The sequence below is a fragment of the Caloenas nicobarica genome, chromosome 1, assembly GCF_036013445.1.
Source record: "Caloenas nicobarica isolate bCalNic1 chromosome 1, bCalNic1.hap1, whole genome shotgun sequence".
In the NCBI taxonomy this organism is placed as follows: Eukaryota; Metazoa; Chordata; class Aves; order Columbiformes; family Columbidae; genus Caloenas; species Caloenas nicobarica.
Window position 1 is genome coordinate 189,169,400 of NC_088245.1, and position 24,362 is coordinate 189,193,761.

The following is a 24,362-nucleotide window of genomic DNA, read 5'->3' on the forward strand; positions in this document are numbered from 1 at the left end:
GGCGCGGCGCTGGCGGGCCCGCCCCGCTGGGGGGCGCCGGCGGCTGGCAGCGGCACGCGCCGGGCGGCGCGGCCGCTCTGGGCGCGGGCGCTGAGGCGATCGCTTCCGCGTCGCTGTCGCTGCGCGATCGGGCGCCTCCCCGCCGGCCGCGGGCTATGGCGCTGCCGCTGTCCCTGCCCGGCGCCGCGGCGGTGCTGGCGGGCCTGGCCGCCCTCCTCCTGGTCCTGGTGAGAGCCGCGCCGCGGTCCCCGCGGGCCCGGGGGGGCTCCAGGCCGGGGGCGGTACGCGGGGCCGCCCCGTCCCCGCCCTGCTGTGTGGGGCAGGGGCGCTGGGCGGCCCTGGGCCTGCCGGGGGCTGCCCGGCCTGCGGCGGGCCCGGGCCCGGGGCCGGGGCAGGGCCGGCCGGCAGCTTGGGACGCGCCGGGTGCGTTCGTGCGGCAGCTGGTGGGGCGCTGGTTGTGTCCGGGTGTGTGCGGGGAGCGTGTTTTCATAAGGCCTGGGGTGAAACACCTTGTAAATGGGATAAAACCGAAGGATTTCATCCTTGTAGTACCTCTTGTAAAACATCCCGATAACGCGCTTTCACGGTAACCATCGGGGAGTCCTGCGCCCTTCTGACTGAATCACCGTGCGAGTTTGAGAAGTTCGGCACCTGGAAAGGGAAATTCTGCTGCCCATCAACAGTGCCACGTATGTGGTGTTCCCGAGTGAAAGTACTGGAAAAAACATGTTCTGCAGATTTGTTTTAGCCATGCATAAAGATCATCAGAGCCTCGTTTTGGAAGCACGCATGGCTGGCAGGTCGCAAGTAGTGTCATTGATTTCGGTGGCTCTGCTGGGACCAGCGGCGGCGCCAGCTTGTGTGCTGGAGATGACCTGGGGAAGGGGCAGTGGGGCTTGGACCGCATCTTAGAGACGTCTGTGTGCTTTGCAGCTGAAAACAGCAACAAGACAATGATGCTGACAGTGCTCAGAGTAGGTGAAATGGAGTAATCAAATGGCATGAGAAGGTTCTGGTCCTGTGCGATTTGGTCAGGGGATGAGGTACTGTACCAGTGACCCACCTCATTACTGAAAAATACTTGATTGCGCCTTATAGCACATTCAACAGCTAGGTAAACCTTTATTAGAATGCTCAGCAATTTTTCTCTTTTCTTTTTCATCACAGGTTATTATGATTGCTCATGTAACTGCCGTAAAAATGCCAACCCTTCATCGACATGAAGAAGAGAAATTCTTCATAAATGCTGAAGGCATGAAGGAATCTGTACCAAGTATACATGATCCTCCTACAAAGGAACTCTCTGTTGTTGTGCCTTCATACAATGAGGAAGACCGGTGTAAGATTTTTCTTATTTTGGGAAAAAGAAGAAAATCTATCTGTTGTTACTTTAATAATGCAAAGGTCACTTTATGTCAGCAGTAGATTCCGGCATGCCAGATTATGTGTCTGATTTTGGACATGATTGCCAGAAAACAGTCCAAGTACATTGAATTTCAAAATTAAGACACTGTGTAACTTGATTTCTGCTGCTAAAAATAGCACGGGGCATTTGTAAGAATCTTCTTTATTTAATGAGGTCCAGCAGAATGGCTACTCATTGCCCTGGTAAATGCTGTAAGTGAAGAAGTAGAAAAAAGACTTTTAAAATTTATTTGAGAGCTTCCCACTCTGTAAGGAACAGCAGCAGCTTCAGACAAGCAGAAGAAGGATGATCTCATTGGTTTCTGTTTGACTTTTGACTTGCCCATACATTTAAGTACCTGATATTAAAAAGTGAAGGCTTTCGGATGCGATAGAAATAATCAAGCCGTAAAGCTGTACTTGGGATTGGTGTGGTAGCACGCTTCATTCGTTTTCTTGGTGAGTGAAAATACTGAGCTGTTTGGGATTCCATTAAGAGAGTTGTGGACAAGTAAAGTGTTTCTGGACACAAGGTAGATCTGGACCTTTCTCAAGTCCAGTGCATTCCCCGCTCCTGGTTCTATGTACCTATATTTGGTAAGCAAGGCCTTAATATACTTCATGTGATTTTCATTTAGTTGTCTCTCTCTTTGGAGATAGAATAATCGCATGAGATGTGCTCTGGAATGAGCGCACACTGTGAAGACAACCATAAGATTGAATATTGAATGCCTTTCCAATCCGCAGATAAATCGGCTGCAAAAGTTGTGTCTGTTCGTTGGCTGAAGCATCATGACCAGCAGCCTCAGTAAGAGAAGGCATGTTACTGACTGGTGTTAGGAATTCCTTTTGTGGCCTTCTCTGCCAGGTTGCTTAGGTAGAGAGTGTCAGTGCTGGCTTGCCGGGTCAGTCATGGAGAATTATTCTTTTTTCTTATTGGGTAGAGAATTACATGTTTCAAAATGGAAAGCAGGTTCTCTAAAATAAATGTTTTTATCCTGTCTTACAGGTGTGATTTTTTTCCTTTTTTGCATTCAGAAAGGACAGGACTCAGAGTTGCAGGTGCTAAGTTGCTTTATTGAAGCTAGTGTTGTATGAATGACGGAATTTGCTCAGCTTTGCGTTGTGCTTGTTTTCAGCTTGCTCGTGTGCTTTTTGGTGCTTTGCCTGTTATAATCTACTAACCTGACCTTCACCTTTTCTCTAGTGCCTCTTATGATGGATGAAGCTTTGGATTATCTAGAAAAAAGACAGGTATTTTCATTTCACACTCAAAATTTGTTATCTTTGTGTTATGTATATAATAAGTCAGTTATCCACTGTGTTATTTTGGTATGTATTAAAACAATGTTACTTAGGCACTTAGAAGTAGTGTCCTTTATTTATCAGTTATTTTTAGACTGGATGCTGGAAGTTATTTTTAAATTAAGTGACAATTTAATTTACTGGTGTATGATGAAAAATTTTTGTATGCGTGATATCTCTGCAAGACAGAGATTAGGGATTAACCATGCATTGAACTTCCCAAACTAAATCCCAGTTTGTTCCACTAGTTTTTTAAGGATCTGTTCTTCAATAGGATTTGTTCTCTGGGTAAGAAGCCCCTTGTGAAGGTTTGTGGGTTTCATTTTGTTTGGATTTTCTTAACAGTGATGTTGTTCTGAGCTTTCATCTTTTACAACTAGATTAGTTTTTCAGTTCTACATGGTAGCTGAGGAAAACTATGACAAGCCAAAGTAATGAAACAGGTACAAAAGATGGCAAAATTCTTTAATTTTAATTGCCATCTTAACAAATTTGATGCCTCTTGGCAAACATGAATGAGTTAAAAACTGCTAGGGAAAAGAGTGCTGATGTTTGGAAGACCTACTACCTACTTAAGAAATTGAATGAAATGCATTATTTCTGTTTTTATTTTCAAGAAACAAGATCCTTCCTTCACTTACGAAGTAATAGTGGTTGATGATGGTAGTAAAGATCAAACCACAGAGGTAAGAAAAAGATGTGTCTTACTGAGTAATCAGAGGTATGGATTTTTGTACTGCATTTGTGAAATATAACAATGTTTTGCCTTTACATTTTGGTACTTGAAGTAGTTGACAATTAAAATGCATGTTTCTGGATACTTTCTGTCGTCATTGCCAGTACTAGGATTTTCCAAATAGTTTTGCATTCTTCTGCTTCAACTTTGGTGTATGTCACTTTTAATAAGAAGGAAGACTGGCCAACTTGAGGGATTTTTACTGTGGCTTGGAAGATGTTTGAGTTAGCTACTGAGTGCTGCTTTTTCATTTACTTACCTTAGTCTTGTCCATTAGGTATTGCTTGCATATATTTTTGACTGCTTTGCATTCCTTCTAGAGTCACTTCTAACTGAGCACACTGTGGCCATGGGCCTCTGGACTTAAAAGAACTCGATACAACCTTTAGAAAAAAATCGAGGAGAAAACTCGTGCTTTCTGTTCCCCACAAAATGGCACAAAAAGTGCTTATCCCTGCAGTGTGAATGGGATTTTAGATCACTGTGAACTTTTGTTTAAAAACACAGCAGCAAGACAAAGGAGAAATAGGTAGCAGTAGTAGAAATTTTTTTATTAACTAATGGCGTTGGTATAAAAGGTCTATAATATTAGGTTGGTGCAAAAGTAATTGCAGTTTTGGACCATGAATTTTAAATCATTATAATTAGGCTCAAACACTACTTTATTAATCAAAATAGGAACTATTACAATCAACACATTTTTGCCAACAATAAATAAGTTTGTTTATTCCTGTAGCCTAAACATCCATGCTTTGGGATTCGACGAACTCTTGGAAAGCATTTTCTGCATTCTGCTGGTTGTGGAAGCATTTTCCCTGCAAGAAGTTTTCGAGATGCTTAAAGAAGTGGTAGTGGGTTAGCAAGAGGTCAGGTGAATATGGCAGATGAGGCAAAACATCATAGCCCAGTTCATTCCACTTTGGAAGCATTGGTTGTGCGACGTGCAATCGGGTGTTGTCGCAGAGAAGAATTGGGCCCTTTCTGTTGACCAATACTGGCTGCAGGCGTTGCAGTTTTCGGTGCATCTCATCGATTTGCTAAGCATACGTCTCAGATGGAATGGTTTTGCTGGGATTCAGAAAGCTGTAGTGGATCAGAGTGACAGAACACCAAACAGTGGCTGTGACCTTTTTGGGTCCCAAGTTTGGCTTTGGGAAGTGCTTTGAAGGTTCTTCTCAGTCCAACCACTGAGCTGGTCATCAGTGGTTGTCATATAAAATCCACTTTTTATCACACATCACAATCCAGTTGAGAAATAGTTCGTTGTTGTTGTGTAGAATAATAGAAGATGACACTTCAAAACGATTATTTTTGGTCAGCTCATGAGGCACCCACTTAGCAAGCTTTTTCACCTTTCCAATTTGCTTCAAATGCCAAACAACCATAGAATGGTCAACATTGAGTTCTTCAGCAACTTCTCATTTAGTTGTAAGAGCATCAGCTTCGATGATTGCTCTCAATTGGTCATTGTCATCCACTTGGCGGCCACTATGCTTCTCATCTTCAAGGATCTTGTCTCCCTTGTGAAACTTCTTGAACCACCACTGCACTGTACGTTCCTTAGCAGTTCCTGGGCCAAATGTGTTGTTGACGTTGCGAGTTCTCTCTGCTGCTTTATGACCCATTTTGAACTCGAATAAGAAAATCACTCAAATTTGCTTTTTGTCTAACATCATTTCCATAGTCTAAAATAAATATCGACAGCAAGTAGTAAGTCTGCAGCGGAAAAAACAAAGTGAGAAAAGTGCATTAAAATTATGTATAACGTAAGCACATTTATTTAAGAATGTATTCCAATATCACACAGCAAATTTCAACAATGCAAAAAGTGCAATTTCTTTTGCACCAACCTAATAGTATGATATAAATTACATTAGTATTGAGGTTTTGGACTTGAGTGAATGGGGTTTAGAATTGCTTGGGGGAGTATCCTTTTTGAACACAACTAGCTTCTTCAGTCTTCTTGTGTTGACTGTGAACTGGTTTTTATTTTCCCAAACAGACTCCAGCAAACGCTGGCAATGTATTTGTGCCAACTGAAGTGGTCATAGCTCTGTGCTGTTAATTTTTTTTTTAAAAAGGGTGAGCAAATGTAAATTTCTACCTTGATTTCTGGTTTTGTTTTATGCTGGTTTTTTGTGTGTCTATCAGGTTGCTATGAAGTACTGCAAGAAATATGGAAGCGACAAGGTGCGAGTGCTTTCTTTGGTAAAAAATCGAGGGAAAGGAGGAGCAGTCAGGATGGTAATTGATACTTCCATCTCCTTCTCTGTCTGAACTACCTTTGCCCAAATATGCAGAAGATGGAGCTGTGCTGATTGACATTTTGAATTCAATACAGAAACAAAATGATTATCAGAAAACTGAGTACAGATTCTATAAATTAAGGCAAAAACTTTTTTCAAAATAAGCATATTTTAGATCTTGGAAACACTATTTTCTTGCCAGGAAGATTAATAACAAAGAATCTTTTTCTCTGAGAATTCAAAAGGAAAAAATTTTAGACTTGGATTTCATGTTCCTATTAGTTCCACTTAGAAATAGGCTTGCATTTAAAAAGACCAACCAGCGGAAAAAAACTTTACGATTGAAGTAAAGCTTTTGTAGAGAAAATAGAGCTAAATTTGCAAACATTGCTTTCCAGGTCATAGTTGTGGTTTTAAAAATGGCTAATGACCAAACACTCTCATCCAGCAAATTCGTGTTTACTGAAGCCCACTCCTATCACCTACATTCAACAGTAGAACCAACATAATTTATGCTTTCACGTATTAATTTGCACAGAGATACTATCATAAAATCATTATGTTCTAAAAATAAAATAGCTGTTGCACATTTAGATGGAACATTTTTTTAAGATGAATGACACCTTTTATGTAAAGGAGTGGTATCATTTACAGATTATTAGTGACTGTATATTTTAAGCTCTGTCGTGAATATGTCAATTTAATTTTCATATGATGCACAACTAACTATAGCGAATGGAGAAAACATGAAATTAGAAAGTGTGCAGGGATATAGTTTTTAAGTTATTCCAAGAGAAAGTGAATGATTCTCTGTGTGATACAATTTTGCACTGCAGAGTGCAAAGTGGGTGTGCATGCTATTACTTGACAGGTTTTTCCAAAGTCACACATGTCTGGTTGTGACAGTATGTTTGGCAAACCCACTGCTAATTGTTTTCCTCTCTGGATCCCTTCAAAAATCGTCAAAAATCTCTGACCAAGAATAAGTCAAAACAAGCTGTGACACCTAGTGCATCACAGACATTTTGCAGTGATATTGTGACTTAAGACTTATTTCTCAAAACTGATTTGAAATTATCTCATGAATTCTCTTGAAACAGTATTAGGAAAAAATAGCACTGCGTCCTCCTTTCCGTAGCTCAAATGACAAAGCAGAGCCATCCAGTGCAGTGGCAGCTGCTCATCACAGCTTCTTTGTGCTCCCCTGTATAGCTGATTGTAGCAACTTGTTGCCTCTCATCATTTTGGTTTGTAAAGCTTCTAGTTTGCAAGCTTCTCTGGAAAGGAATTGTTAACCCTTCATGTTCATGCACTGTCTGTCATTGTGGGATGCTACTCAGTGTGTGAAGTCTCTAGATGTTGTTATAATATAAATTGATAAATTGTTTTTAGTAGCAGAACATTAGGAGTCACTCCTTGTGTTGAATCTTTGAGTTACCATTGTTCTAGCTACTACACTAGGTCTTTGCAGTGCCTTGCAGCTAGCTTATGACAAAAGCTGATTTTAGAGGTGTTGATCTTTGTTGATTATATTGATTGCAGGGTGTCTTTATTTCTCGGGGGAAAAAAATTCTTATGGCTGATGCAGATGGAGCTACGAAATTCGCAGATATTGAAAAAGTAGAAGAAGGTCTAGAAAATCTTCAGCCATGGCCAGTGAGTATAAATTTTTGTGGTTTTAGTTTAATACATCTGCATACAGATTGATGTTTATAATTCTCTTCAACCTGAGTTCTTTGAGATCTGTGTGTAAGCCTGAAGACTGAGGTGTGAGCTTAGAAGCTGCAAGAATGGGTTGCCAAGAGGTAGTTTCCACAGAGTTCTTGCCTCCTTTGCATTCACTGTGCCCATTTCAATGCAGTACATAATGTTCTATTTACCATTCTTCCTTTGAAGTTTCTCTACTCTGTATAAATACCATGTGTTGCCTACTCAGTTAAAAAGCAATTTTTTTCTTTGTTAACTGCTTTGTATTTTCTTTTTATCTGATGTCATCCTATGTACCTTTAAGGATGCATCTTAATTTCACCCTGTTTTATAGAGGTTCTCTTTTCTCAGAGCTGTTAGTTTAATGACAGTATTTGCAAGAACTTTTATTGTAAATACAAATTCAAAAACCTGTGGAACAAGACCTCCTCCCTGAATAGTCATTCTCTTTTGCGTGCTTGACTTGAAAGGACTGAGGTTTATTTTCTGCTCAAATGCAGATGTGTGAGGTACTCGTAGCTGTTTTCCTGGAGTACCAGAAGTGGGAGTGCCGGACTACAAGTGCAGGAGCCGCGGAGCGGCGATGTTTCCTGGCGCTCTCTGCTACCAGGGTAACAGCTGGTTCTCCAGCATCAGTCCCACGCTCTCAAATAGAGCAGATTTGAGAGATTTCGTGTGAGGAATAGTAGCGTGAGGATAATTTTAAGTCTTCTGTTTTGATTGAACTTGAGGTTATAATTTTGGCTGGTACCACAGCATTTTATTTGTTTGAAGGTACATTAGTGAAACAAGTACTTTATTCTGTTATTGCTTCTACAGTGTAATATTTTCAGAAAACATACATTATATCATTAAGTGCCTAGGAATGCTGAATGCATATCTGCACTGTTTAACACCTCTAGTGTATGCATACCTCAGAGAAACAATGTAAGCTGAATCAGACCTGAATAAATTGCAGTAATTTGTATGCACCACATACAAAATGTGATAAACTTTATATGATCTGTTAATTGTAGAAAAGACTGATTTTTAACCTCAGAATGTATCAGTAGAAAGAATGCAGCTATAGGAAGCAGAAAAATATACTGCTTTGAAGTTTTTATTGTACAGTTCTCAACAGAAGATTCCACTGATCCAGAAAATATGAGTTTAAGTAATAACTCTGTAATTTGTATTCTTCTGCAGAATCAGATGGCTATTTCCTGTGGTTCTAGAGCTCACCTGGAGAAGGACTCAATAGCAAAGGTTTGTTTCCCTTTTCTGCTATGTACTGATACTCAAACACTTGTATTATTTGACTATGCTCTACAGATTTTACAGTTAAATAATCAATATTTGTAAAAGAATGGAACCTAAAAATAGGAAAAGCCTGTCATAAGCGTAGCATATGCACAATTGTATGCAAAAGGTGTGTTCTAGATATCAGGGACTTTGAACTGGTTTCAGTTAGTGTTTCGATTTATGAATTTAATTTTTCTAGTTGGGAACATCTTACAAGCAGAGCCTCTGATCCCTGACAGAAGTGGTCGCTAGTACCCAGTACTGGGGCTGGAGTGGAAGGCAACCGATGAGTTTATCTTCATTGATTCTCTCCCAGTGCAAGAGCTTGATCTGCAGCTATTGAGACCTGTTTAAAATGAGTTAGAGATAATTAGAGGCAAACTGTTTGAAGAGTATCTCAAGTCGTGGGAAAGTACTGTAATTTTTCTCTATTACTCATAGTACATTTTTTGAGATTTGAACACACAGTGCTGTTCTGTGTGTGGCTCTTGTGAAATAAACAGTGATGCATAGGCACACAGTCTTATCTTGCATCTGGTTTTCTGATGTCTTGGCAGACAGTAGTTGACAAAGCACAGGCATGGAACTTGTATTGCACAGACGCATTGCTGGACTAATTTTTTCAGCATCATTGGATGTGCTCATCATGTTGAACGTTCTCAAGAGTAAGCTTTGTTTATACTGATATTTGATATTTGAAATTATTCTAAAATGTATACACAACTACTAAAATAGTTACAAAAGTTCAAAAGAAGTTACACTGGCAATGTTCAGCCCCAGGTAGATCTTTAGGTTTTTCTTCTGGTTTATCAGGCAGTGTTGGAGTGGTTCATTGGAAAGAGTTCTTGTAAATACTGCTGCGTATATGTTAGCATCCTCAAAAGAAAAATCCAAAACTTTCATCATTATCAGAAATTAGAATAAATGTTCAACGTGGTACTTGCATGCTTGTAGCACAGAGTATATCATTTGCAGTTATTTGTCAGCTGTGCAGCCAGTGTATTCTGGAAATGTTCCTGCTACATGGAGACCATGTAGCTGATAAATTTGAGCCTAGAAAAAATGCTTCATTGTGTGGTAAGGTACTGAAGGTAAATACATTTTCTTTAGTCCCTTCATATTTCTTTTCACCTTTGAAGGTCCTGCTACATGAGGGAGAGGAATTGGAACAGGACTTTAACACAGAAATACAAATTTTAGGATGAATATGTCCATCCTTTTCTTCCTGTTTCTCCCCATATTTCTAACTTTCTGATAAGGGATTCACCGGCTGGTTACATAGTAGTGCTCTGCTTGAAACCTGTAGCCCGTCTCATCAAACTTTGAAAGTTATCAAGAAACAGGATTGTTGTCCTGTAAGCCAGCTCTGTTCAAACACTTTACTCATAGCTTAAATGAAACCATCTAACTACTTGCGTTTTGTCCACAGCGCTCTTACTTCCGAACTCTTCTTATGTACGGGTTCCACTTCCTTGTGTGGTTTCTCTGTGTCAAAGAGATCAGGGACACGCAGTGCGGATTTAAACTTTTAACCAGAGAAGCTGCTTTGCGGACTTTCTCAACTCTTCATATAGAACGCTGGTAAATTCTTTCTTTTTTGTTGTTGGTGGTTTTTTTCCTAATTGAACATGGTTTTGAAAAAGTAATTTCAGTATTGCAGCTACTATGAAGCATGTGATGTCTGTGTATGAATCCTAGCTGCTCAGTGAAACCAATTACAGGACTACCTGCATGGCACTTTAGGTTTCTCGTTATGCTAAAATATCCTGGTAATTGCTAGGAATTCTATTCTATTATTAAGATATACTTTAGGAAATAGTTGGGTATTTAATTTTCTTTTCATGATGATAGGGAGAAGGGGAACAGATCGGCTTACTAGGCTGGGGTTTTAAAATAACACCCAACAGAAATTGCAAGAAGGATTTTAAGACTACATTGCTGAGATTCTAGGTGGCAACAACTAACTCCTGGCAAATCCATTTTACTTTGCCAGGTGGTATAGAAATGTGTAATACTAAGTAGGACATTTTGGTTTTGCTTTGTCGGGGCAACTGGTAATTGATTAGGAGAGGGGAGTAAACAAAAAGAAAATCCCAATAACTCTTCTCTCTTCACCTCTAAAAGAAATTCTGAAGAAAATTTTTTTTATTGTGTTTTAATCCACTCGCTATTTCGGAGAGTCCTGTCTCCTTTTACAGATATGAGCCATGCAAGCAGAATAAGAAATAGAGAGAGGCCCTTATTATGATATGGAGAACTGAAGAGTTATTAATCCTATTCAAAACTTTTATCAGTCTATTTTTATGCATTATAACCTCCATAATTCAGTGCTGTTTAACCAAAACATTTTACCTAACCTCCATATCTGATAAGATGTTTGTAATTGCTGAAGGCTCCGAGTGCAAGGAAATGCCTACTCTTTGCTTATTTTCTTGCTAGAATATTTCATGAGAGGACTACTGATAGATCTTATTAATTTAAGACAGTAGAAAATGATGCATAGTCTTTAAATTACTTGAGAGCTCTCTTTTGTTATCATTTAGCTAAAACAGTTCCCTTAAGAGAGTGATACAGTCATGACTACTGTTATGGGACCGAAACACTCTTTTCACACAAATATCATAATTTCTATAAATTTCTTAACCACAACTGTTGCTAAAAAGTATGGCTTGACTAAGTGTAATCAAATCTTTTGAAACTATTGTCTTCATCCAAGAAAATCTAATGGGCTACTGCTTCCTAACAGGGAACAGAATTAATTAACAACGTTCCCATACAAAAATGTGTGTAATTCTACAGTCCTAGTCAATTCCAATACACCTAGTTTTAGGTTGAGCTTTGGCAGTGATAGTTGAGCTATATTGTTCCTCCAGAGTGGGGTTGCAAAGGTAGTGTTTGGGTACACAAATCCAGTGTGGAACGCAGAGCTTCTGTTGAATTGAATCTGGAATTGTGAGTGGTCACCATTCAGAAAATCATTTTCCTAGCTTAGTGGTTTGCTTATTGCCCTAAAGAAAACTGTAGCTGAGCTGGACATATGATTTGTGCTGCTACCTCCAAAACCAAACTTGATCTATAAAGTTCTGTGAATTTCATGTTTTCTAAGTACATGGTTAAACCTAGATGTGAGGCCTAGAAGTGCACACCTCAAAATTACCCTGTTTAACTTCACTTTACAAATTAACTGCTTCGAGAAGAAATACTGAAATAAATTAATGAGGATAATCAGTTTAATCTGTAAAAATGTAAAAATAATATACTATTTTAAATTGAAGATTTTTAATATAATTGCACTTATTGGTCAGACATATTACGTTACAGTGTTCTGGTTTTTGTTAAAAAAAGTCTTAGCAAGCTTTCTTCTGCCACCCAGCTTCTCTAGCAACAGAGGAATGAAAGAGTAAAAATAATTGTGCTATACTCCATTATCCAGGAACAGGCAACAAAAAAGGGATATTGCTATACTTATTTTTTACTAATTATATTGCTGGTGTGGAACACACCAGATCTTCATGTCTTGGTGTGTTAATTCATTGTGCCTATATGTGCTGCTATAAAATTAGCCTTCTCTTCTTGCTCATTTATTTACAGTAATCCATAAACTAATCCCCTGAGTGTTTTCTGATTTATCTGAAATGTACTGGTTAGTGACGAAGAATGTTTGTTTCTTTGTCAAGAAAAGAATAACTCAAATTCTTCAAATAAACAGCTTTCAGATACTTCCAAGTCACAAATTTGCCTAAAACAACAATAGGGTTTCTTTTATTTGGTTTAATTTTCTGCCAAAGCAGACAATATGTTGTCTGGTTTTATCTTCTTCTGTCCTTCAGCAGTGTCTATCCTTCCCTGCCTTCATTTTCATACTTATTGGCTAATTTAAACCAAATCTGACAAAACAGTAGAGATTTCAAGATAAAGGCTTTGGCAAGTTTTGTGGAAACTGAAACCCCCAGAGAGGAGAGAATCTCGGATTATTCCCACTGCTGAAGAAAAAAACTACAGCAAGAACTCAAAAGTTACTTATCACCTTCACGGGTAGCCATTCAGCATGTGTAACTGGAAGGTAACATGTCAGTGCACAAAACAGAGTACTGTCCCTTGCCCAACTAATATTTATAAGATCTGGAAATAAACTGGGAGATGGGGAGGTATGAGTATGTGGGGAAAGTGGCTCTAATAAAGAAATAATAGTCATAAGTGAAATTTCTGTGTTGTTCAGACACTTGAGATAATTGCACTTGAAAATTATATGGGGACATCAAACATGCATCCCACAGAACCATACATTGGACTCTTGCATGCAATAATGTAAGAACCTGACATAGCCTAATAATGGAAACTTCTTATTTTAAGCAAAACTGGCCCATAATATCTTTGCATTGTATAGCATGTCTGTAAAAAGGAAAATAAAAACTGGTCAGACATTGTGCCATGAAGGTTCTGTACATATCATGAGTATGAAGGTGTAAGAGGAAGAAACAGCAGTCAGTATTATATTTCTGCTCACCCGGAACAACGGTGAGTCCCTAACTGGGTCACAGAACAACTCATTCATACTGACATCATCAGCAGGGGGCTGCAGAGAAACCACTATCTTGGTATTGGAGAACAGGCTCTGAAATCTGGGTTTATTCCCTCCTCTGCATCACTGCATTGGGGCTATTTGACATATGAAGAAATTGATTTCTTTTGAATCTTAAAATCCCACTGGCGAAGTGCAGTTCTACTACGTATTAAAAGAAGAATTCAGTTCAGTATGGTCAGTGCTCAGATATTCTGGTCACAATGGAGGTGAGTGCTGGTGAATATCCAACAAACAAGCAGCATTTAATAGGATAAAAGCCGTCTGAGGGCCAGCACGCTTGACATTGAGTCTGTCGAGGGCTCTCCCGCTGCTGAACTTGTGAGCTTGTGAGCTGCTGAAGAGAATGAACGTGATTCAGTTTCTGCAGAAGCGCCATCTGTCCTGTCCAAGTTTTGTCAGGCTCAGATATTTTGAGGTACTACAGTGTTAAATGAGTTCTTACAGGAGGACATAATAAATATTTAGACAAAACATTCGTACCTAACATAGTTGCTCATGATGTTAATATAAAATAGCTATAAAATTTGCTATATAATAATTCCTACCCTGAACTGTCAAGTTCACTGCTCAGCTAGAATATAAATATGCACACACAGTGGACAAGATTTTCTTCATCACATCTAGAGTGCATCTACTTGTCATCTAGCCTCCCTTCTTAGACAACAGAAGAAACAATTTTAGGATATAATTAATTTCATCCTAATATAGGCCTCTAAAATACGCCAGGTGAAATGCAGCTGACAAATACCTGTTTCTTGCCCTCGACTGTAAAGGGACTCTAGACAATTTGTACAGAAGGTGTTATCTCTGCTGTAGATGGCTGAAGTTCAGCAGGGCAGATTCAACTCACAGCGTAGGAATTTGTAGGAAAAAACGTGTCAGGTTGGTGGTGCCTCAACTGCATCGATGGATAAACTAGTCAGTAAATCCTGAAAGTAGTAAGTTTGAAGAAAAACTACTGAAGCAATTTTGTATCAAAGGCAGCTCAGTTTCTGGGCTGTACAGGCAGTGCCAGTTGTTTCTGGAGACAAAAAGCCTGGAGAATTCTTCCCTTTGGATAAAGGAATCGAGTAGAGTCTGTGCATGCAAGAGAGCACCAGTGCTGAATTAGCACTGGACAATAGGACACTGCCCTGAAGTGCTGGAAATCATCAATACTTCTCCAAAAGGCAGAGCAATAATACAGGTTTTATTCCTGTTTCTCTCAGCAGGCTGGTAACATATCTCACTCAAAGAGCAAGTGTTAGGGGCACAGTCTTTTTCTCGGAAGCTGAGCATCTTACACTTTGGTAATGGATATGTTGATGTAAACAACATGGCTACCCTGCTGCTAGGTCAGGCAGGCTGACAGATTTCTGTTTCCATACTTTACAAGCTATCAGAGACACCAAACAAAAAAAAAAGAGTGTTTTCAGGGTTTTGCCCGCACCACATATAAGATGGAGCCTTGTGTTTCCATATTCACCTTTCATAGGAAAAGCAGGGGGAGAACATCAAGATCTTCCTTTAAATGATCTTATGTGCATCTTTGACAGTTTCATTATCAGTTTAATCACAAGGAATAACCTGTATCAGCTGCATTACGAATGAAAAACTAATTGCTTAGAATTCACTTTTTTCTGCTTACTTCATGCTCTCTCTATTCCAGTTGACATTGAATTGAGTATCATCTCTTTAATGTTAAAAATACTAGAAAACTGAGACCGCAGTTTTATTCTTGCTGTGCTGAATTTGATTTATAGATGCTTATATTTAGAAAATCTTAAAAGCAAACTGAGAAATACTGTTTTATTATTATGGTGATAAGGACCATTAACACTTTCTAAAGAGAAACCAAGATATTTCCTGTAATATTTTGTTAATCTAACTCTGAAGTTTAGAAAGCATTTGAAAATCAGTAGATATTGCAAACTGTTTATATATTTGATAATGAGAAATCATGCCCACATCCTAAACTATCTTTTTTTGAGAGTGTTCTCATTGACTTTTTTAAGTGCCCTTCCAAGAACCAGCTGTCAACATACGAATACAAACCAAACATTCTTGACATTTACTTTCTAAATAGCAAAGTTTTGACATCAGTTTGAAGTGAGAGCAACCTTTTGAACACAGAACATATGCTTTGCGTTTTAGGTTCTGAATCTGATTACACCACTAATTATTTTTCAGAAATGGATGGAGCACATTTTTTAAATTAAAACTTAAAATTGAAAGAGATCTTTTAAAAACATAATAGAGACAGTTGGAATTACTTGCTTTCAGACTTGAAAAGAAGCTCTAGTTCTGCATCTACAGTCTTGACCTGAGAAATGTAACTGTTTTATGTTAAATTTTAATGCACAGGAGGAAAATTGGAAAATGAAGTGGTCTCAACTGGCAAAATTTTCCTGTCCTAAATTTGGTCATTGATTTCTTCTGACTACCCAAAAAAACATTAATTTTCTTCCAGCCAGAAAATGTCTTTCCTTACCAAGGAGAACTAGACATGGCAGCAGTTACTGTCCTACCTGGAATATTGGTAAAATAAAGGGAAATTCAAAACGTAGTTCTAGTCCAGGCTTGATTGACATACTTTTGTAAAGTGGCAATTTAAAATTATATTAAGCAACTTGGCAGATCAGTGATTAGATCAAATTGTTGCTATTACTTTTGTCTATAAAAATTACCTTGTGCACTGAACAAAACATGCTCTTTCACATTTAAAACTCAAAAGCTCAGTATAAAAAATTAATGTTTGTTTCTCTAGTTTGTCACTAATCTCTGAGTCTCTATATAAAAATTACAGAAAAATAAGGATTCCTACTGCTACAGGGATTTCTTTTTCCACTTCTTTGGCATTGTAAACCAACACGAGCAGTGGAATGAATTGTTTTTTCCTAGTTTTGTGCATGACAAAAATTGTTTATGAATGTCTAATCAACGCAAAAGTATTTTGCTGTTATAACTATGTTTGGTTTGTCTTTTAAAAAAATCCTATTCCTGACAGACATATGTGGACTTTCAAAAGCCCCAGTACGGTGACAGCAGGACTGGCAGTCTAACCCTCTTGACATCTTGTTTCATTCTTAGACTTCTTTGGCCATTGAAAGTTTTCTCTGTCCATTAAGAGTTTACTGGGTATTTACACCCAACAAATCTTGGGTGTAGAGAAGCCCTGAATTCCAGTTAAAACAGTATTACTATTAGAGCCACGAAGATGATGAAGGGAGTGGAGCATCTCCCTTATGAGGAAAGGCTGAGGGAGCTGGGTCTCTTTAGCTTGGAGAAGAGGAGACTGAGGGGTGACCTCATCAATGTTTATAAATATATAAAGAGTGAGTGTCACGAGAATGGAGCCAGGCTCTTCTCGGTGACAACCAATGATAGGACAAGGGGCAATGGATACAAACTGGAACACAGGAGGTTCCACTTAAATATGAGAAGAAACTTCTTCTCAGTGAGGGTGCCAGAGCACTGGAACAGGCTGCCCAGGGAGGTTGTGGAGTCTCCTTCTCTGCAGACATTCAAAACCCGCCTGGACGCCTTCCTGTGTAACCTCATCTAGGTGTTCCTGCTCCGGTGGGGGGATTGGACTAGGTGATCTTTCGAGGTCCCTTCCAATCCCTAACATTCTGTGATTCTGTGACCTGAAAGCCTAATTTTGATATTTGAAACACTTAATATTGGACCAGTAAGAGGAGAGTTCTACTGCAATATTAAAATACAGAATAATTTTGCAGGATAGATATTTTATAAGCTGAAGCATTTTAAGGGGTCAGTTTAAAAGGGTTGAATTCAGTTAAACACCTATGAACTTGGTGTTCAACCGAATTTTAGTCAGCATCATCTTAAACTGTAACTTAACCAAAAGTCATGTGGAGAAGTTTTTCTCTTTCTGTATTTTACACTTCACGTTTGTGTTAATTAACACTTAATGGAGCCAGCATTAAACATAGGTGGGGAACTTGTTTGGGTGTCTTCATTTTGGTTTCTTAGACTGGAGCCTGAATTTAGTCAGGCTGGAGCCAAACCTCGGTGTTCCGAGCTGTGTCCCTCCTCCCCAGAGGCTCCTACTTCCACTTGCTGCAGCGGGATCTGGTGAAGCAGACGGTGTGAATAACTCCCTGCTATTTCTAAGAGCAGTTCTGTCACACGATAACTAGTCACCAGTGGCTTCATGTCAGAATACGTGTTGCATTCACCAACTCATCCACTCGTGTTGCTTTGATCTCCTCCAAGGTTGGCTCCAGCTCACATACCCACACTTAAATCCGGACTATAGAACCTTTTGTGTGGTTCTTCTGTACCATCTGCATCTGGTGATCTGCAGTACGGGTGTAATACTGTCAGTGTGTTGAGTACACTGCGATCTACATGGACCTGTTAGAGCAGGTCCAGAGCAGGGCCATGAAAATGATCAGAGGGCTGGAACACCTCTGCAAACACCTCTGCTATGGGGAAAGGCTGAGAGAGTTGGGGTTGTTCAGCCTAGAGAAGAGAAGGCTCCATGGAGAGCTTATTGGGGCCTTTTGGTACTTAAAGGGGCCTATAAGAAAGATGGGGACAGACTTTTTAGCAGGGCCTGTTACGGTAGAACAAGGAGTAACAGTTTTAAACTAAAACAGGGAAGATTCTGGCTAGACTTGAGAAAGATATTTTTTATAATGAGGGCGGTAAAACCCTGGCTCAGGTTGCCCAGAGAGGTGGTAGATGCCCCATCCCTGGAGACATTCAAGGCCAGGCTGGACGGGGCTCTGAGCAACCTGATCTAGTTGAAGATGTCCCTGCTCATTGCAAGGGGGTTGGATTAGATGACCTTTGAAGGTCCCTTCCAACCCAAACTATTCTATGATTCTATATTCCCCCATTAACTATTTTGGTATGCATATGAGGTGTACTGAAAGGTGGTGGGGAACAGGGAAAGAAAAGAGGTATCCCAGTGGTTCCTACAGAAGTCATTCTCATTTCAGCTTTGAATAGGGTGTTTTTAATTTCAGGGTATGTCCGCTTTTGCACAAATGGCAACCACATGTAACAATATTAGCGTTCAACCTGATTAAGTAAGTCCTGTGCTTTTAATCTTTTACTTTGAGCACTGTAGTTCACCTATTTAATGTTTTTGTACTGTGATGTATATGCTGATGTTCCAGTAATCACTTGTCCATTAGGAATTGGTGCAAGTAACTATTAGTTCACTAGGCTAATACTTTTTGTAGTAATATTTTTAGAGCAGCTCATATGGTATAATTCATCAGACAATTATTCTGTGTCTCTTAAGATTTTTAGTCAGTTAAGTAGTAACTATTACAAAATTGGATTTAGTCTTAATATACATGACTCATAAACATTCAAAGGTGAATACATGGGAGTTTTGGCTTACAAATATAGAATGTCAGCAAAAAATAAATAATACAACTTCAGTAGAAAAGACCATGGCATAATTAATAAAATAATATTCAACCCGCATTTAAAGATGTTGCCAGTTAGTGCTGGACCAGCAGCTAAACAGCAAAACAGCTGCTCACTCACCTTTCCTTCTCTGGAGGGAAAGAAGGGAAAGAGGAGGATAGACTCCTGGGCTGAAAAAGAAACAGATTTAACAAAATGATAATAAAAATGACACAAAACAAATACTGAGACATTAGAACGCATGCTCCCAGCAGTGAACACCAGAAGACGGACACTGCAAGCACAGCGAGTTCAGTGAAGATGCGGAGAGCAACAGCCGGGCACAGGGAAGGTTCTGGAACCAGCCCCTGGGAGCAGCAATGGGAGCAGGACCCCCCCAGGGACGGCAGCCATCGAGGAAAGAGGGCTGTTCCCAGCAACTTCCCGCTTAAATATGGAATGTGCCCATCATCATATCGAATACTTGGGTTGGCCAACTTGAGTCATCTGTCCCGGATCCTCTCCTCTTCACATTACACACCTGCTTACTTGCAGAAGATGGGATATTAAGGGATGACCTTGGCTTCCCAATCAATAAATATCAACGTCAGTGAGCTCGTACATTCTATCATGCCAAGTCCCAAACATTGGAGAGTTACTAGAAGAAAACATTACCTCTATCCTAGAGTGTTATCTTCTTATTCTTGTACTACATTCAAAACAAAGGGCCATGCCAAATATCAACAAGAAAATTAACTAACCTCCTGGAAAATTATGTTCAATCAAACCAGCACAAAAGAAAAGTGTGAAATGGCAAGGCTGCTTGGAGCAGAATCGGTTCACTGAGGTAAAAAAACTACATCCTGTAACTTTTTTGTGACAATAAAAAGGCCTATGTCCTAATCAAAATCAGATTTACAAAGCGGTTCTAAATTCTCTATACCAAATAACTGTAGTTTCTGTAGATAACCTCTGCTTATGCTGCCTTTGCATGTTTTACTGCTGTCCAGAGGGATATCAGTCGCTGTCCTGTAACACACACATGTATGGCGTGAGTTCAGGTTGATGCATGTTTGGTAATGATTTCACCAGCACGCCAGCGTGTTGTGGTCTGTACTTCAGTGGGAACCTCCATGTATGTGTCAGACCAAAGTGAGCATTTCAAAGTGGACTTCTGTTGTTGAATCATTAATAGTTTTGCAGTAAGGTACTGCGCTGCTTTAAAGGAGAGAGTGGCTTGAAGCAGAAGGAATTAACATCTGAACTTGGCTAGCCACCTGCTCACGTATGTCTTTTTGCCTGCTCTTGATCACCTATCTGTCCCTTTCTACCCTTTCTGTACTGTTAAATGAGATTACCAATTACTTCAAGTAACCCTTGAAGCATGAACAAATAGTGGTTTTTTTATTGCATACATCCTCTCCAGTGGCAAAAGTTTTGGTGTTTTGGGTTTTTTTTTCATTTCAAAAGAAAACTGTCTTGGACTTAGCAATGAGAATTTAAGGAGATTCTAAACTTAGGAAGTTACTGAGAGAAAAGTGTTGAATTGTACTTGACTGCCTCACAGATGCATATTCAAGACCTGTGTACGCTGGTTTGGAGCATCTGTTCCATTGAGTTCAAACTGGAAACCTTACCAACAGCTTGGCCAAAACGTTTTTGTTTCCTTAACATTGAAGGTTTAGTTCCCTGGGAAAAACAAAACAAAACAAAAACAAAAACAAAAACAAAACACCCCAAAAACAAACAAACAAACAAAACACAAACCAAAAAAAAAAAACCCTCTATGTTTGAATATACATTGAGTCTAGTAGAAATCAAATATGGATAATGTTGACAGTTTTTTCCAATACAGACTAGTATTTTTTTAAGGTTTTTATTGGGAGGGAAGGGTAGCTTAAATTCCAATTAATAGAACTCATTTAAGAAACAAGAACACCCATATTGACATTTGGAGACTACAAAGAGGGGGAAAAAAAGACCTAGCAAACAATATATCTAAGAAATGTAACCAAAATCACCAGAACTTTCATAATTATGATTTGCACTCACCCTTGTCAATAGTAGCTACTGGTGGTTTCATATGCTGATTTCTACATGAGCATTACAACCTGTAGTTGCCAAAACACTTTTCTAATATCAAAAGCCTCAGTGTCTTGGATCCAGAAGGTCTGCTTGACCATGCAGTTGCAATAATGAAACACACCAACAATTCTCTGTGCAGAGAATGGAGAGGATTAAAGCGTATTTTAAACAAACTGGGCAGGGAGGGGTGGCTGACTTAGAGTAGGATCACTTCCCCGACTCATTTTGCTGCACAACCTGCAAAAAATTTTGCCAGCATTGAGGTGCTGGAGAGAGTTCAGAGAAGGGCAACGAAGCTGGTGAGGGGCCTGGAGCACAAGTCTGATGAGGAGCAGCTGAGGGAACTGGGGCTGTTCAGCCTGGAGAAAAGGAGGCTGAGGGGAGACCTTATCGCTGTCTGCAACTACCTGAAAGGAGGTTGGAGCATGGAGGGGGTTGGTCTCTTCTCCCAAGCACCATGATAGGACAAGAGGAAATGGCCTCAAGTTGCACCAGGAGAGGTTTAGATTGGATATTAGGAAAAAATTCTTCCTGGAAGGGGTTGTCAGGCATTGGAACAGGCTGCCCAGGGAAGTAGTGGAGTCACCATCCCTGGAGGTGTTTAGAAGATGTGGCACTTAGGGACATGGTTTAGTGGTGGACTTGGCAATGCTAGATTAACAGTTGGACTCTATGATCTTAAAGGTCTTTTCCAGCCAAAATGATTCTATGATTCTGTGATTGTTATCTGTGTATTGGCTGTGTTCTGAGCTCCTCAGTCAGGGACATTAATTTCCCTTTCGTGTGCCTCTGACCTGTAGAGCATTAGTATCAACTCCATAACTGAACACAAACCTCCTTAAATCAGGCAAGGAATTTAATTAACAGTGCCACCATCTTTATTCTGGAAATAAGTGTGACTGTGTTTGCTATTTCTTGTTCTACTTCAGGGCGTTTGATGTGGAACTTCTATATATAGCTCAGTGCTTGAGAATACCTATAGCAGAAGTTGCTGTCAACTGGACTGAAATCGAAGGTATGGAAATTGTTTATATTCTGGTAATGTTCCTTATGTGTCAATGCAGAATAAAATATCCAAGGATCTTTCTGTATTTTACCCAGTTTTGATAAAACACAGCCTTCTTTCTGTACAAATTTTGAATTTCATGTCCTCTCCAGCCTTCTGCCATGGCATGGTACAGGAAGAGTAGGTGAAGGGGTAGCAAGGGAGAGAAACTTTGCACTCCGACTGCACACAGAAGTAGGTAGTTACACTGCTAGGACAGAGCACTACTTGAGCATGTCCTGTAATGCGTTAATAAAAACACTGTACAAAAAGTCTGGCCATCATTGTTTATTGATTCAACTCCACTGTGTCTTGCCTTCAAAAATTCTCAGCCCGCCTATTAAGGCCTCCTCTAGGGCACCCTCTCTTCTTAAGATGTGATGTTCTTTCAGACCTGTGGGGAGGTCTCGGTTACTGGGTTACTGGAAAGCATAGCTCCATACATATTTCTTCATGGTAGAGCCAGCCAAGAGGTTCTGCTTCTGCTCACTTTTTCTGTCCCAGCAAATACAGTTCCTTCTTTTTTCTTTTTTCTTTATTGTTGTGGGGGTTTTTGGGGGGGGAGGGGGTTGTTTTTTTGTTCTGTTTTTTTTTGGTTTTTTGATCTGGATCTCTTCTCAGCACAACCCCTCAACAACAGAAGGTATAATGAACTGCAATGGTGATGAAGGGTGCAAGCAAGTAGAGAACATCTTAAACCGACTTTACTAGAAATGTTTTCTTTCAGTGCAGTTCCATATGCGTTTTGCAGCTAACACAAATGATAGCAAAGATGGAAGAGGGCTTGGTTTCACAGTGTGGGTTCCCTACCTTGCCTAAAGATTGGCACATTGATATTATTGCTGTAAGACAGCAGGTGGTGGTCCTCTTCAAAGTCACTAAGAAATCATCTGCTTGCTTATTGGTGTTTAGGTCCCTATTTACTTGAACAAAACCTTGTCACAGAGAAGACTATGCACTTTTACTTCTTAAAGCATTTCCTTTAAGTTTTAGTCAGCCCTGAATTGGTCAGACAGTTGGCCTAGGTGATTATTGTAGGTCCCTTCCAACTGAAATTATTCTATTCTATTCTATTCTGTTCTGTTCTGGTCTGTTCTATTCCATTCCATTCCATTCCATCTTCTGACATACATGGAATTACTGTGCTGCTTACAAACTAGAATCTCCCACTTACGGTATAATATAATTACTGTAAAGCAATAACTTTCGCAATATAAATGTTTATTAGTGCTCAGGTCTAGGTTGTGGGGCTGAATGTGCTGAGAATGCAGAGGTTCATGACTACTTAAATGTGTGTCTGGCCCATGCTCATTTTTTCTAACAACGTCCTTCTGATTTTCTTCTCCATTAATCACAGGTTCTAAGTTAGTTCCCTTTTGGAGCTGGCTGCAGATGGGCAGGGATCTTCTTTTTATACGACTGCGATATATGACTGGTGCCTGGCAGCTTGAAACAAGAAAATGTAATTAGGTTATTTACATTTTCCAAATATATCATTATACTTAATGGAACATGAGAACAGTTTCAATCAAGTGAAGTGGTGATGAAAGCTGAGGTAATTCTTCATTGCTCCTGTTGTATGTTTCATTTTTGCAGCATGTATATGTTTTATAAGATTGTCAGCAGGGAATTTGTACGATGCTTTGAAAAGCCAACACATTTCCAAAAAGGTTTTCTTATCTAGTAATCAGGTTTTTATTTTAAAAAGTAACTTTAACATGTCTTATAAATTCACTCAAATAAATATATCTGCTTTTGTCTCATCATAAATTTGGAATTTCCTTATAAATATTAAAAAGAGGCACTCTGTTCTACAGTGTGCAATATTGTGTTGTGAGTGACCACAACCATTTGTTCCTTTAGTATCTGGAAACAGATGGACATATTGCAACTTGGTATGATCAATCATGGTTCACGCTGATGCATGTTTGGATTCAATGTTATGGGAAACATTAATGGGTTTTACTGAGTTGTAACAGTAATATTCATAAGGCTGTTCTAAGAACTTGCAGTAGTCTCTTGACATTCCAAGTGTTTTTGTCTGAAGCTGAAATAGTTCGTCTGAGATGAAACTGCACATTGACTCCAGACTATAGAAGGTCCAAGAAAAAGCACATTTTGTTTTAAAATCTTGTCTTTTATAAATATCTTTTGTTCATATGTACTAAATAATACTGCATTCTCAAGGCTAGGAGTCCTTGGCATCTCCAAATTTGTAGTGAAACGGTACGGAAAGCTAATTCAGAGCGTACAAAAATGAGACCAAATGTACATTAGGGGCCTGTGCGTTAGCAATGTCAGTTTGACGTTGTCAGCCCTCAAACAAGATCAGAGAGGGAGGGAGGGATCTGGTGTCTTTCTTAGTAACGTCTTTCTCTGTTATAGTGCACAGGTTTCAATGGTGCTTTCAGAACAGTTGTGGATTGCCAACAAACTAAGCCAATCTTTCTTTTGGAAACACGTACAAATATGAACAGATTTAACGAAGGAACGGTGTATGGTTATACTTTCACATATGATTTCACTGGTAATTTTTCTTATTCTTTCTGCAATATTGAGTTTTGTTCTTTCTAGGGTTACCTCAGTTTTCTATAAATTGAA

At 39.4% G+C, this 24,362-nt stretch overlaps 1 protein-coding gene and 1 pseudogene across 4 annotated transcripts; one reads left to right on the forward strand and one right to left on the reverse strand.

Moving 5' to 3' along the window:
- Nucleotides 1–136: 136 nt before the first annotated feature.
- On the forward strand, nucleotides 137–24,362 carry ALG5 (ALG5 dolichyl-phosphate beta-glucosyltransferase). 4 transcript variants are annotated; one of them, XM_065643905.1, is made up of 10 exons: nucleotides 137–227; nucleotides 1,168–1,339; nucleotides 2,612–2,658; nucleotides 3,327–3,395; nucleotides 5,597–5,689; nucleotides 7,234–7,347; nucleotides 8,584–8,643; nucleotides 10,109–10,260; nucleotides 21,646–21,731; nucleotides 23,119–24,362. In XM_065643905.1, exons 1-10 carry the CDS (start codon nucleotides 156–158, stop codon nucleotides 23,229–23,231), a joined length of 978 nt encoding a protein of 325 aa, XP_065499977.1. In that variant the 5' UTR covers nucleotides 137–155; the 3' UTR covers nucleotides 23,232–24,362. The 4 variants fall into 4 exon arrangements, with proteins under 4 accessions (XP_065499977.1, XP_065499995.1, XP_065500003.1 ...); XM_065643923.1 differs by having other exon boundaries at nucleotides 5,597–5,635; XM_065643913.1 differs by lacking the exon at nucleotides 137–227 and adding an exon at nucleotides 982–1,043.
- Nucleotides 4,111–5,127, reverse strand: LOC135984894 (histone-lysine N-methyltransferase SETMAR-like; annotated as a pseudogene).

Excerpts from the sequence above, each read along its gene's own strand:
- ALG5 (XM_065643905.1), top strand. The coding sequence starts at position 156 with ATGGCGCTGCCGCTGTCCCTGCCCGGCGCCGCGGCGGTGCTGGCGGGC. Across the intron at positions 2,659-3,326 it reads ATTATCTAGAAAAAAGACAG|AAACAAGATCCTTCCTTCAC; the intron begins GTATTTTCATTT and ends TTTATTTTCAAG. Across the intron at positions 10,261-21,645 it reads ACTCTTCATATAGAACGCTG|GGCGTTTGATGTGGAACTTC; the intron begins GTAAATTCTTTC and ends GTTCTACTTCAG.